General features: G+C 28.3%; 1 protein-coding gene across 2 annotated transcripts in view; it reads right to left on the bottom strand.

The window, feature by feature from the left end:
- Nucleotides 1-2,131: 2,131 nt before the first annotated feature.
- The window catches only part of LOC145268176 (AP-1 complex subunit beta-1-like), an 89,403-nt gene continuing 77,581 nt past the window's right edge, over nucleotides 2,132-13,953 (bottom strand). Inside the window, exons 18-23 of one of the 2 annotated variants that reach the window (XM_080123391.1) lie at nucleotides 13,421-13,566; nucleotides 11,426-11,555; nucleotides 10,018-10,189; nucleotides 7,810-7,964; nucleotides 5,100-5,132; nucleotides 2,132-2,372 (exon numbers count right to left, since the gene is read on the bottom strand). In XM_080123391.1, coding sequence (XP_079979517.1) covers nucleotides 2,298-2,372; nucleotides 5,100-5,132; nucleotides 7,810-7,964; nucleotides 10,018-10,189; nucleotides 11,426-11,555; nucleotides 13,421-13,566 — 711 coding nt within the window. In that variant the 3' untranslated portion in view covers nucleotides 2,132-2,297. The remainder of the gene's footprint in view (nucleotides 2,373-5,099; nucleotides 5,133-7,809; nucleotides 7,965-10,017; nucleotides 10,190-11,425; nucleotides 11,556-13,420; nucleotides 13,567-13,953) is intronic. The other variant, XM_080123392.1, reaches the window with a different exon arrangement.

Here is a 13,953-nt window from a genome sequence, read left to right as displayed (position 1 = left end):
AATAAGTAAGCAGTAATATATATTGTCTTGAAGATTCTAAAAATAAATTATTTGTTATCCTATTTATAGGACAGTGAGATCTAATGGGTTAAAGATGAGTTTAAATAAAATACAGAAATAGGAATAGTTATCTGTGGTTTAGCTTAGTGATAAGTAAAGTTGTAGACAAATGAAGTTCTTCCACCACATCTGTAGAGGTGCCACTTAGAGCACTTTGCTGCTTTCACAGAATTAGGAATAGACTTTAAAAATTTAGTCCTGGATGATCTCTTCCATAGTTTATAGCACGGTTTCACACAAAGCAGATCTTGCTTATCTCTCTCTCTCAATCATTAAAGATGCTTGCCTGAGCTCCAATCTGTTTCTTCCCATCCATTCACAGCAAGAACTTGCCTTTCCTTTTTTCTTAAGTGTGGTTCACTTTCTACGAACAGAGCTTCTTCTCATGGATTTCACTCATCTGTAGAACACATTGCCATGGGATTGCTTGTTTGCAGATTACAACACAGTTGTCTTCAAAGCCAATCATCATCACAAATATTCGAATTTGATTCTAGTAATCATTCTATCTCATTAAGCCTTATCCTTGAATGGCATTTGGCTTTGATAACTGGTGACCATTTAATAATTTAAAAAAAAAAAAAAAAAAAAAAAAACAGATTCAACTCAAGTCATCTCTCCTGGAACAGATTAGCAATGTAGGGCGAGATATATTATCCACGTGTCTATATATATATATATATATATATATATATATATATATATATATATATATATATATATACATATACACACACACACACATATGCAGGTATAACATTTATTTATACATAACACATTTATTATAGATTCAACCAACAACACTTGTTAAAGTTTGTTGAATAAACATCTTTTATTTTAATCGATTTGCTTAAAAAAAAAAAAAGTTTCATATACTTCTCACTTAAACACAAAAAACATTTGGAGATTTAAGTAGAATTAAGATGGTATTTTGATAAGTGTCTAGTGTAGGGTTAATAAAATTTTGAAAACAAATTCTCCACTCTTCTCCCATACAATGCCTAAACTAAAAAAAATCAATAATTTTTATTTTTTGTAGTTTAAGAAATTACAAGCTGTAAATTTTTTTGTTAAATAAATTCTCACTAAGACTGAAAATCGATAAGATCTGCTAATCATTCACCCTCTTTTTCCTCATAAAACTGAATATAAAGTTGTAGTTCTCATTCTGGAACAATTAGCCAGACAACTTGGATAAGTATATTTGATTTTAAGACCTGTTTTTTTGTGTTTTTTTTAAACTTTAGGGTGGCAATTTTCATCTTATCTCAACTTAGTTTTAGATTTAAAAAAAATTTTCTTTCAACAAAAAACTTGTTTTTTTTAATTTGTTTTAAAATGGAAATGAAAACATTGGAATGGGTGGGAGTGGTGGTTTAGTTAAAGGAAAACAACTTTTTCATTGGATGAAATAAAGACAAACACTAAAAATGCACTAGGAATTTGATGGGGGGGGGGGTCATTAAAAAAATTAAATAAAAAAAGTCAGACTGAGAACACAATATATTGTTAACCATATATTAACTAGCTTAAATTAAATCTTTGTTTTCTGTTTTCAACAACTGATTTTAATAAATTAAATAAAATGTTTAAGTTATTTCCCTTTATGTAACAATTTTTTCTTTAAAGCAAAAAGAGGAACATTTTTGATGATTATCATGGAGCCTGTGTTCACACTTAATATCCATAAAAAGGAAATAAGTTTTACTTTTTTGTTTTCATTTGCAACCTAAAAAATGAATATAAATATAAGGTTTTTCAGGGCTAGAAGCAGAAGTACACAGGCATTCTTCCTGATTATAGGTAAATGCCCAATGTGCCTGAAAGGTGAGAGGAGTGGTAACAGCTACAAAGTTACCACAATTTATTTTAATGTCACCTTAATTAAACTGCTTCATCAACCCTTCTCCCGTCTAATGATGAATAAAATCTTTGGGTCCCCACCCGAAAAATTGTAAAATAATGAAATGTAAACACAACCAGAAAAAAAAACACATAGGAAACCCTATTTAATCGTGAGCAATGTTGCGTATTCGTTCTAGTTAATATAAAAAATTTACAAGTTCTGATATAAACCAACAAAGGAATGTCTTTATTTATCTCTATCGTTTTCAATATAGCAACAATACAAAAAAAAAATTTAAATAAAAATAATGAATCACCATCACATATGAATTTTACATTACATTTAGTCTGTTACTTTTTTACTTTGTCTAATTTATGAAATAAAAATAAATTTAATTATGCAGTATTATCTCGTATGCTTGTTGCATTCCCGGGTAGACATCCATAGCTCGAGCCTTCAAGGACAACTGTTAAAAAAAAAAAAAAAAAAAAAAAAAAAAAAAAAATTATAAATTTTAATTTGACTTTAAGATTGATCCTTTTATAATTTATACATTCATGACAAACTTGAAGTATTCTAGAATAAAAAACAATGACACATTTGGGCGTGACACAGGTTTCTTTGAATTCTCATTAAATTAAAAGCAAAACATACACGTTTGCGTGAGCAATTTTTTTTTTTAACAAAACGTTTACATACAAAAGTATATATAGACAAACAAATCAAATTTAAACAAAAAAAAAAAAAACGTTTAAGTGGTATTCAAAACTTTGCTTTGTAAATTGTCGAGACTTATAAAAATAAGATGTTATGGTTTGCATTAAATTTTTACAAGATAATTTTTTTTAATAAATGAAACAAACAACAAACACATTGCAAGATGGTTTCTATTTATTTGCTTCCCCACAAGGGCAGAGTTAGACACAAAGTTGATATTTAATATAGGGAAATCTAGCTCTTCCAATAGGGGCAGCTCTGGCTTGGGCTGAAAATTAAAAATACTCAATCTCAAAGGATTTCTTTCACCGACCAAGGACTGTATAGTATTAGAACAGATACAACACTTTGTTCCTAGCCAAAGGATCATTTTGAAAATGATATTTTCTATATGCATTTATAATACAATCCAATATTTATTCAAATACATCAAATTTTTTTTTTTTCAATTCAGAGTACTTCCTTTTTGGGAAGTTGTATTTTCCTTACATTAAAAACTGATCTTATGTCAAATTCTGCTCTCGTGAGTAAATAGGAACACCTACAATGCTTTTGTTTGTTTCGTTTGGTGATTAGAAAAACTTTTGTAAATGAAACTGTTTTCCTTAGTTATAATTTAATTAAAAAATATTGGAAAACCAAATGTTATAAAATATTTTATTAAAAATGATTAAAATCGCTTTTTTTTTCAAACAAACAAAAAATTATTTTAACCATTTAATAAAATATTTTATAACATTTGGCTTTCTAATATTTTCAAATTAACTTTACAAAATGTTTTCAAAGATCCAAACATTATTTTATTATGCTAGTAAATAAATCTGCACATAAATCTCTAAATTTTACAAAATTTAAAAAAAAAAAATTAAAAAATTAAAAAAACAATGAATTATAAATTTTAATTTGACTATACGATTATGAAACATGTCTTTCGATTGTTTCTGATTCTGGGACACCTTAAGTATTATTGATCTATTATAAATTAGTAAAAATTAGTTATAAATTTAGAAATAAATAAGAATGTACATGCATTATATGAAAACTTATATAATTAACTTATTAGTGCCCATGGTTCCTTTTTAGGACCAAAAAGACAAGTAACTATATTTTAATTTCTATATTTTCCAGAGATATCTATTAGTCAAAGATTTGATTGCCTTTCATATATTACACCCAGTGTCTGATGGATACCATAACACTGCTTTCTCAGTTTTCAATTTACTGTGAAAATCTAGAGTGAAAGAATTCAATCAGTTTTGATTATTAATCAAATGTCTTTCAGTAAGTAGATACTATAACAAATACACATTTTAAAATATACTCTAAACAAATATTGTAACTATCTGATCAAGTAAAATCAATATTTAAAAGAAATTTTGCACAAACATAATATTGCATTTACAAAAAATTTTTCATAAAAAATTAAAAACATTTGGGCACTAAAAGATTAAAGTTTATAATTTTAGAAAAGTATTAATCTCATTCCAAAGTAATGCATCCTATTTTTTTTTAAGTCAAAAATTAAAATGTTGAAGAGCTACAAAGATGGGAGTGATACCATTAAAATGAGCGACCTTTTGTGCTCCAGAATTTATTTTTCTACATTGTCACCACCATTCTCAATGCACTTTGGTGGCAAACTCATATGTCCCCACTCTAGAATCGACAAACCCATCTGTGCTGCATGTGCTTCGTAAACATTCAACAGGCACCGGTGAATGTTGATCGGTTCAATTTTTTCTGCATAGAAGAATTCTATGACATCTCTGCTTTTGACGTACGTCCATGGTAGGGATTGCTTTCTTAAGTCTCACACAGTCAATATCTGTAAAAGAAAGATGAAACTTTCAGGTCATGAATGTATAAGTTTGTTTATAACAATGCAATTTGCAATCCCCTCTGATCCATTTGGACAGAATAAAAAAAAATAGGAGGCATTACTTTTAAAACATCCTTCGTATGACAAAACAAAGGATGAAACATAGAAAATACAAAACAAAAAACAGACAATGTGGCAAGAATCGAAATTTTAACTTCACTTGAAGGACTGGAGAAAATGACCTTGAAACAGAATGAATTTATATATCAAATACATGTGCATAAAAGGTAAGGACAGTGTTGTTAGGGAAGGCATGGATGTTAAAAGCCAAGATGGCATGTGAGTAGATCAAAAGAAATGTGGCAAGTGAATAAAAAATATATAACATTTTTCTTGCGTATAAAATTTCTGATTTTTTTTTGTTTGCATTAAGAATTTGTAGCATTTTATGCCAATAAAATGTGTATAAATTTTAATTTTGAAAAGATTTTCCATAAATTTGCTTCTTCCATTGTAAAAGAAAAAAAAACATAAATTGCAAGAAAACGCAAAGTGTTATTCTATAACTGCATAAGGCAGACGTTTAAAATGAGCCAAAAAAGGACGTTGTCTGCATGTGCATTTGTGTCGGTGTGGCATAAATAAAATAAATCTCACCTGAACTTGGCAAGAGTTCTGAATTGGTGATGTCTGAAAAAAGACAAAAAATATCATTTAAACTCGTGAGCTGCGACGTTGTTCGACTGTGGAAATAAATAATCTCTCACATTCTGAAAATTCTATTGCTAATTGCTCACTAGGTTAGCATGTTGTGATGGCATCGTCCTAGCGAGTATAAAATCCCTACTTGTGAAACATCAGCTTGGGTTATAGCTGGTTGGATAACCACATCCCTTTTTCGAGACAAAGTAAGTTCATTCCATAGTTGAATAGACTTTCTTGCGTGTGGCACGTTTGTTTCATGGCAGAGTACTCGCCACACATGCAAGAGGGTTGGGTTTTGAAAACCGAGTTCAGATATGTCTGACTAATGAGTCCAAATGAGGGTTAAACTCAAGTCTTAGACTTCCGGTTTGTTGGCTGTCATGGCTCTTGTGAGCTGTGATGTTGTTTGACTGTGGAAATCATTATATAATCTCTCACATTTTGAAAATTTAAACTGCACAAGATTTAAAAATTAGGAATTGGCAGTAAAATATACAAAAAACAATAAAATATTCTAAGGCATTGTGGGATTGAAAATCATACAAAGGTTATTTTATATAAATAGACTAGTGGAAAGGTGCCCGGCTTTGCCCGGGCATAAAATATACTTAAATATGATGTTTTAATTTGTCCAGATTCTGTAAATATTATTATAGAGTCATGCTTTCAAAAGTAAAAAAAAAATATTTGGGTGCTATCAGCTAGAATCGAAACTGAAAGCAAAACTGTAGCATTCAAAGCTGGTGACGTTACCACTGTACCAACGTGACACGCATATGGGCTGATCAGAAATTAAGATGAATCTACAAAATGTATAAAGATTTTTTCAATTTTGACCCATTTTTGACCCCTTAAAAACTATTTTAATCGGCTAAAGACCCATAAAAAAAAAAAAAAAAAAAAAAACGGTCCATAAAAAAACCATTTGAGGCGCCACTCTGCAACTTTTAGGTTTGGAGGAGATAGAGTTTGAAAATATGGAGACAGACATATAGCCTTTAGTATATTAGAATCCTTTAGATGGTTGAGGTGAGGTAGAGAGATCAAATGAGAGAAATGATATAAAGATGGAGAAGAAGTAAGAGCAGTAAAAGAGGAAAGTAAGATGATGTTTTAAATAAATAAATGGCAAAAAGATAACATAAAAATTACAGAATATTGTAAAAATGTATTTAGATTATGGATTACATTTTTTATCTTCCATATTATTCTTACAACATTTTTTATCTTCCATATTATTCTTACAACATTTTTTATCTTCCATATTATTCTTACAACATTTTTTATCTTCCATATTATTCTTACAACATTTTTTATCTTCCATATTATTCTTACAACATTTTTTATCTTCCATATTATTCTTACAACATTTTTTATCTTCCATATTATTCTTACATTTTTTATCTTCCATATTATTCTTACATTTTTTATCTTCCATATTATTCTTACATTTTTTATCTTCCATATTATTCTTACATTTTTTATCTTCCATATTATTCTTACATTTTTTATCTTCCATATTATTCTTACATTTTTTATCTTCCATATTATTCTTACATTTTTTATCTTCCATATTATTCTTACATTTTTTATCTTCCATATTATTCTTACATTTTTTATCTTCCATATTATTCTTACATTTTTTATCTTCCATATTATTCTTACATTTTTTATCTTCCATATTATTCTTACAACATTTTTTATCTTCCATATTATTCTTACAACATTTTTTATCTTCCATATTATTCTTACAACATTTTTTATCTTCCATATTATTCTTACAACATTTCGACCAATGTCACCTCCGACAGTCTTCAGCCGTATGTCTTGTTGAACTTGGCAATCTGTACAGAATTTAAAACGGAATCCTTTTATTTAATCCACAAGCAAAACTTATTGCGTCAGCTATAAGCTTTATTCTTAATTGTTTTCCTAATATCATCTGTACAGAAGATTGTCACATAGAACTGATTAACTTAGCACTTTTATCCACTGTGCCACAGATCAAAATAATATAAATTATCTTCATCTAACAAATTCTGAAATATAATGTTATTGTATTAGTTTGATTATCTCATTATTTGGACTACTGTTCTCATTTTCAATTTTATTCTCACATTTTTTTGGCCAATATAACCTCTGACCTTTAGGTCTATCATGTCGAAATTGGCAAGCTTTATGTTGAACCTGGGAAATCTGTATGGAATTTTGTATTGAATCCTTTATTTAATCCACAAGGATAACGTGCTTTCATTCTGTCAGCCATGAGCAAGTAAAAATCTTAAGTAATTCATAATTCTATTCTTAGAATTGTCCACATGAAGGATTGAACCATCGACCTCCACAAGATCTGATTATACTTAATACCTTTATCCACAATGCCATGACTCATTGAAGAATAATTCAAACTATCAATCATCATCATCTCAAAAATTATAGAATGTAATAACAATTGTAATACTGGGTTCAGGGCTGGGAACAGGAGTACACAGGAGTACACAGGGGTTAACATTCATTACTGAGCAATACCAGATGAACCTGCTAATAAATCATGAAATTTGAGCTTTTATTCAATACATGCACATTTATGAAGTTTTAATTTGAATTATATTAACTTAGAACTTCAAAAAGTGAATAAAAAAATTAAGTTTTCTTTTCTTACCGTAAAAGTTGGATTTCCTTGTTGAATCTTCAATTCCGCCAAAACCCAGATTCCGTTGGTCAGTTTCAGCGATTGGTAAAGCATATCCTGCCCTTCTACATTGCGTTTGGCAATTGTGAAGATATTGTTATTGCGTAATTTCTGGGAGACCATGTCTGAGAAAATATAATTATTTCATGTATGTATAATGTGATATATATTATGTATAACAGTTTTCAATACGTGAGTAGAGCTTAGTCGTAAAGTATGAAAATATATTTATGGCAATTTTAAAGAGACATATACATTTTATTTACTTAAATAACTAGTTAACAATAACAATTACTTTTACACAAAATTATTTTTTTGTAATAGTATTGATTGACAGGTTATTTCAGAAAGAAATAATCTTAACACTAAATTGTACAGATTGATGTAGAAAAACTGGAATTTAAATGAGATTGCACTAGTTATTACTAATATTTCAAAAAGAAATACATTTTCTTGCAAAACTTTTCTACTGCCAACAGAAAATAATTTCTTTGGTTTATTGGCCTATCAACAGCTGCATGGTCATCAAAGGCCAAATAAGTTTTTTTTTATTTTTATTTTTATTTTTTTATTGGGGGTTATCTTAGTAAGGTAGGTGTTCTTTATTTTCTAGTATGTCGAGGTGAGATTGGAAGATTAGTAAAAGATTTTGGTTGAATTTTTTTTTTGTAAGGTAGATTTATATTTTGGAGAAGAGATTTACCTCTTTAAAGTAATTTAGAATTGTTTTTTCATTTATATTTTCAGAAAATGATTAAATAAACCAAAGAACCAATTTGAAAAATAAAGTCATGCATGGTTTTGGATTAGCCATTAATGTCTTGATTATGGTCTTCATGACATAGGAGCAGACCTCTGCTCCTATGTCATGAAGACCATAATGATATACCAAGAATAATTTTAATTTATACTTTCAAATTTGTTTTTTAGTACAGGGGTTTTCAAAATTTTTGAACAGAGGAGGGGCAAATTGTTGACATTATGCAGACCAAAATATAAAAAAGTTTTTTAATAAAAATTTTTTAAAAATGACTTTGACTTGTTTTATATTCTTTTGCTAATTAGCTTTGCTTTTTTAGTGAAACTGATTTCTCCTAAACATCATTCTTTTAATCATTTTCTGAACAAAAAAGAAAGACCACACTATTTTTACACATTTCCATTTTTTAAATTTTCACTGAATACTTTGTTTTCAATAAGAGCTCCTTGGACAAGATCAAAAACTTTGGTGGGCCACATCTGGCCTGTGAGCTGTATTTTGGAGACCTCTGTCTTAGTATATTGTACTAGAACGCAATCAAGCATTAAAATATTATAACAACATTAACTTAATTATTAATAACAGTAATTATTAATAACAGTAATTATTAATAACAGTAATTATTAATAACAGTAATTATTAATAATAGTAATTATTAATAATAGTAATTATTAATAACAGTAATTATTAATAACAGTAATTATTAATAATTACTGTTATTAATAACAGTAATTATTAATAATAGTAATTATTAATAACAGTAATTATTAATAATAGTAATTATTAATAATAGTAACTATTAATAACAGTAATTATTAATAACAGTAACTATTAATAACAGTAACTATTAATAACAGTAACTATTATTAATAGTAATTATTAATAACAGTAATTATTAATAACAGTAATTATTAATAACAGTAATTATTAATAACAGTAATTATTAATAACAGTAATTATTAATAATTACTGTTATTAATAACAGTAATTATTAACAGTAATTATTAATAACAGTAATTATTAATAATAGTAACTATTAATAACAGTAATTATTAATAATAGTAACTATTAATAATAGTAACTATTAATAACAGTAATTATTAATAACAGTAATTATTAATAATAGTAACTATTAATAACAGTAATTATTAATAATAGTAACTATTAATAACAGTAACTATTAATAACAGTAACTATTAATAACAGTAATTATTAATAATAGTAATTATTATTAATAGTAATTATTAATAACAGTAATTATTAATAACAGTAATTATTAATAACAGTAATTATTAATAACAGTAACTTGAAACAAATTCATGTAGAAATTACTGCAGAATTTCCACGGGGTTCTGCTAGTTATTCCAGCAGACGTACACATCAACTTAAAAAAAAAACAAAAAACAGAAGGTGCATACCTGCATTGTGCTGCACATTGTTGATGGTATGCTGCACTTCATTCTGAGCTGGTATGTCCTTCCATGTGGCCAGAAACACTCGTTTGTCCATTTCACCATCCTCAACAAAAAAGACGTGCATCGGCACATTGCAGCTGAAGTAGAACACATCTATGTTGTTCTTGATGGCAACCTACATAGAAACAAATAAAAAATGAAAACGGCATTCAAAGTTAATCCATTACATCGTTTCATGTGTTCTTTATTTTTTCTTACTGTTCTTGAATAAAATTAATTGCGTGAAGGTTTCTTGTATCACTCTGAATGTAAGTGGCCATTGGCAAAAAAAAAAAATAAAATAACTGAATTTCCCAATTAGCCATAGTCCTCACCTTCCAATTTTCTACCCTCACAACCTCCCCTGTGCATGCATGTATGAAATTAAACATAGAACACTCAGTAATTTCAGTCCAATCTATCTTTATAGAGCAGTTGACCTCCAAAAGACTTTTGCTATGAGGGATAAATTCTGTGCATTATTTTTTTTTTTGGGGGGGGGGGCACCTTTTTCATGCTGAAAAGTTAGTAAAACAAAATAATTACTTACTCTATCACTAATCCTAGTTTTGAGTACCACCCTCTTCAACTATCTCTTGACCCTATGTATCCCCTTCCTCGGCAAAACAAAAGCTCATAACGTCACATGTAATCATTTAGAAAGTAGACTCACACGCAGCCCACTAAAAGGCTTAAATGCCCTATCACTAGAATCCTCAGAAAATAGCAGATCAATTTGATATTAAATTCATATGTGAAATTGATCACCCACTCTAAATTTTAAAATAATTGTTTTTCAGAGGGTTCATAATTACAAAAAAAAAATAGAATCTAATTTTCTTAAAAATAATTTAGTGCAGAATACTAATGTTTTTCATATTGAAATTATTAACTGATATGTTTTATCTTTATTTTTGCTTTTAAAATCATTAAATTACAAAATTAACGGGGGGGGGGGTAAAAATAATACTTATAGTTTATTTTGTGCATATTAAAATTATTAAAAATATGTTTGGCATTAAAAAAAAAAAAAAAAAAGGACAGATTAAACCAGAAAAACAACCTTTTCTGAATAAAAAACAATTTTGTTATTTCTGAATTACAAAAAGACAAACGTGCTACAAAGTAAAGATGTCATATCAAAATATTATATATTATTAAAATATTATAGATGTCATATTATTAAACATTATTATTAAAAAGTATTATTAAATACAATTTTGTTATATCTGAATTACAAAAAGATAAATTCTCCTAAAAAAATGAAGACGTCATATTCCTGATTGCTGTAGGTTTCTCAATTACTTGTTTTCTTTAAGGATAACAAGACTTTCTGATCACCCAATAAATTGAAAAAAGCAAAATGGCTCACCTGTAGGCTTGTTAAAGGTTCCATTTTCTGAACTGGTCCTAAAGTATTCAATATCAGGGAAGTGCTTGTTGTCTGATTTGGGTTCAAAGGACTCTGAACCTGGAGTGCTTGTGCTGGCATAAGACCAAAACTACATTCAAAGAAAAATAAAAATCATTAGCTTAAATATACATTTTATAAAGCATCTTTAAAACTAAATTTAAAAATTAAATATAAATCTTTAATATCTGTACCAAATTATAGAAACCAAAATTACATCTATATAATAAAATATAAAACATCTTTTTCTTCATATCATGAATTGGGCCAAATGCATGTAATTTAATTTGTATTCACTACTTGAAATCATTGAAACAAGAAATAAGAAAAGGATAAAAATTATGAGCAAAAGCAGCAAGTTTTCGATAAGTGATTTAATAATTAGAAAATCCATATTTCTACAAATAATTCAATCTACTCCCAGTAACTGTCTGTCTGTCTGTGAGGAAAAGCCTTTACCAAACTACTTTGTCAATTTTTGGAATATAAACTTGAAACTTAATATATAGGAGATTTGGATCTGTGGAACAAATTCAATTTGGTTTTTAGCTGGTGAAAATAACTCCTAAGGGGTCAAAATTGAAAAAGATTGGAATTTAATAGGCATACATTGAGTAAACTTGTACCTTCATACCCGAAAACATACATTTAAAATATTTTACCAACTTCCAGTGATTTGTTTTAATCATTTTAGTACCTGTTTATTCAATTATTTTTTTTGTCTTTCCAGCAGCTTTATTTTCATTTTTAGCACAATTTCCAGGCTCAAATTACAGCCATAAAATTATCTAAATACCAACAACTTTTGCTGTTTTTATATTAAAACTACTGATAAGATAGCAACTTAAAGGTCAGAGGTTACATCAATGGAAACATTGTGCAAATAACACTCAAGACCAGAACGTTAGTTCGATCAATACAAATAATACAAACAACCATTTCAGATCTACTCAGTGTTGCCCCAAGAATTAAGTTAAGACAGCCAACAATTTTTTTTTAATATAGCTTCAACTTATTACAAATCCGACTCCAACTCCTTGCAAAACTTCTGATTCTGCAATTCTCATAGCTTTATTTTACAAAAGAGTGTTAATTTTTTTCCCTCAGTGTATTTAGCATATTTTATATTATAAAATGATTAAAAAAGACATTTGTAAAGCATGAACAATAATATATCCTAAAAATATTAAGTTTGAAAATAAAAATGAAACAAACTTTAGTCACATCAGATAAATTTTGAAGAATTCAATATTTATCTGATGTGACAGTTCATTTTAGTTTAAATTTTGGTGCTTTTCCACGGTTACAAATTGAATATGGATATAAAATTAATCCTTTATGAATGTACTTACTTGTGAGGGAAAATACTGCTCACCACAAAATTACGAAAATTCATCCAGTAGTTTTGTTTTTATAAAATAAATTTAACTTCTAGCTGTACATCGACATATGATCATATTCAAGGGAGATAATTCCTTCTTTTTTTTTCACATTTAAAAAAATATAAGTTGATTTTCTCTAAGAGCTAAAAGTTGAATTTAACTGGATGAATTTAAAATTTTTGGTGATCAGTATTCATTTTCACTCGTGACGGTTTCTTGTCAATTTTTATGACATCCCTGTTCAACATAGGCTCAACAATGGAGAACTTAAATTTTAAACCTAATAACTGTATTAACATAGAAATCAAAAATTCTTTTTAAAACAGACCCTTTATTTTTTAGGTAACATTTAATGGTGTTTGAAAGTATAACAGAGCATTATCACTATTGAACAAAGAAAGAGTCTATCTGGCAATCTGCGCACATTGTGATGATGTCTGGAAAACAGAAACCTAGTCAGCACATGTTGAAAAATACACACTGCACAGAAACTGATGATGTGTAATATGAGTTTAAGATGCACCTGATGACCTCATAGGAAAATAAAACATTTGCACGAAAATTATAAACTTACCTATTCTTATTAAACTGAATAGCAAAACCTCCCATTGCTTGCATTGCTCGGTTTGTAAACGTCAATTCCATCATTATCTGTCCACTTTTTCTTGTAAATGTTCCACTAATCTCAAGACCTTTTCCTTTTGAAGCTGGAACCCAAACCTAAAAGAAAATATATACAGATAAGTAAAAAAAAAAAAAAAAAAAAAAATACCCTGAAAATATTATTTATTGATATTAAAATGATGATTTTGTGAAACTATTAGTATTTAACTGAGATTTAAGATGCTGGTATGATGAGTTGGCGTCATTCAGATTATCCGTGGGGATCAAAGCACTGGTTACAATAGTGCAACATCAATAATACTTATTTATCCATTTGTCAGGAAGTTCACACAGGGGTAGGTGTTGTTTGAGAAGCCAACACACTAGAATATTCTGGCCTACAGAAAATGCTCATGCAACCCCAGTTGGTATTCCTGGTAGGGCCGCCTCAGGGAAGTTAGCAATAAACTAACCTCTTCTCAGAGAGAAGATAAAGCCTGGGAT

This window comes from Euprymna scolopes, chromosome 43, assembly GCF_053919585.1.
Source record: "Euprymna scolopes isolate OS-2025 chromosome 43, ASM5391958v1, whole genome shotgun sequence".
NCBI classification, from domain to species: Eukaryota; Metazoa; Mollusca; class Cephalopoda; order Sepiida; family Sepiolidae; genus Euprymna; species Euprymna scolopes.
Note: the sequence above shows the minus strand (reverse complement) of the source record. Positions and strands in the feature narration are given on the sequence as shown.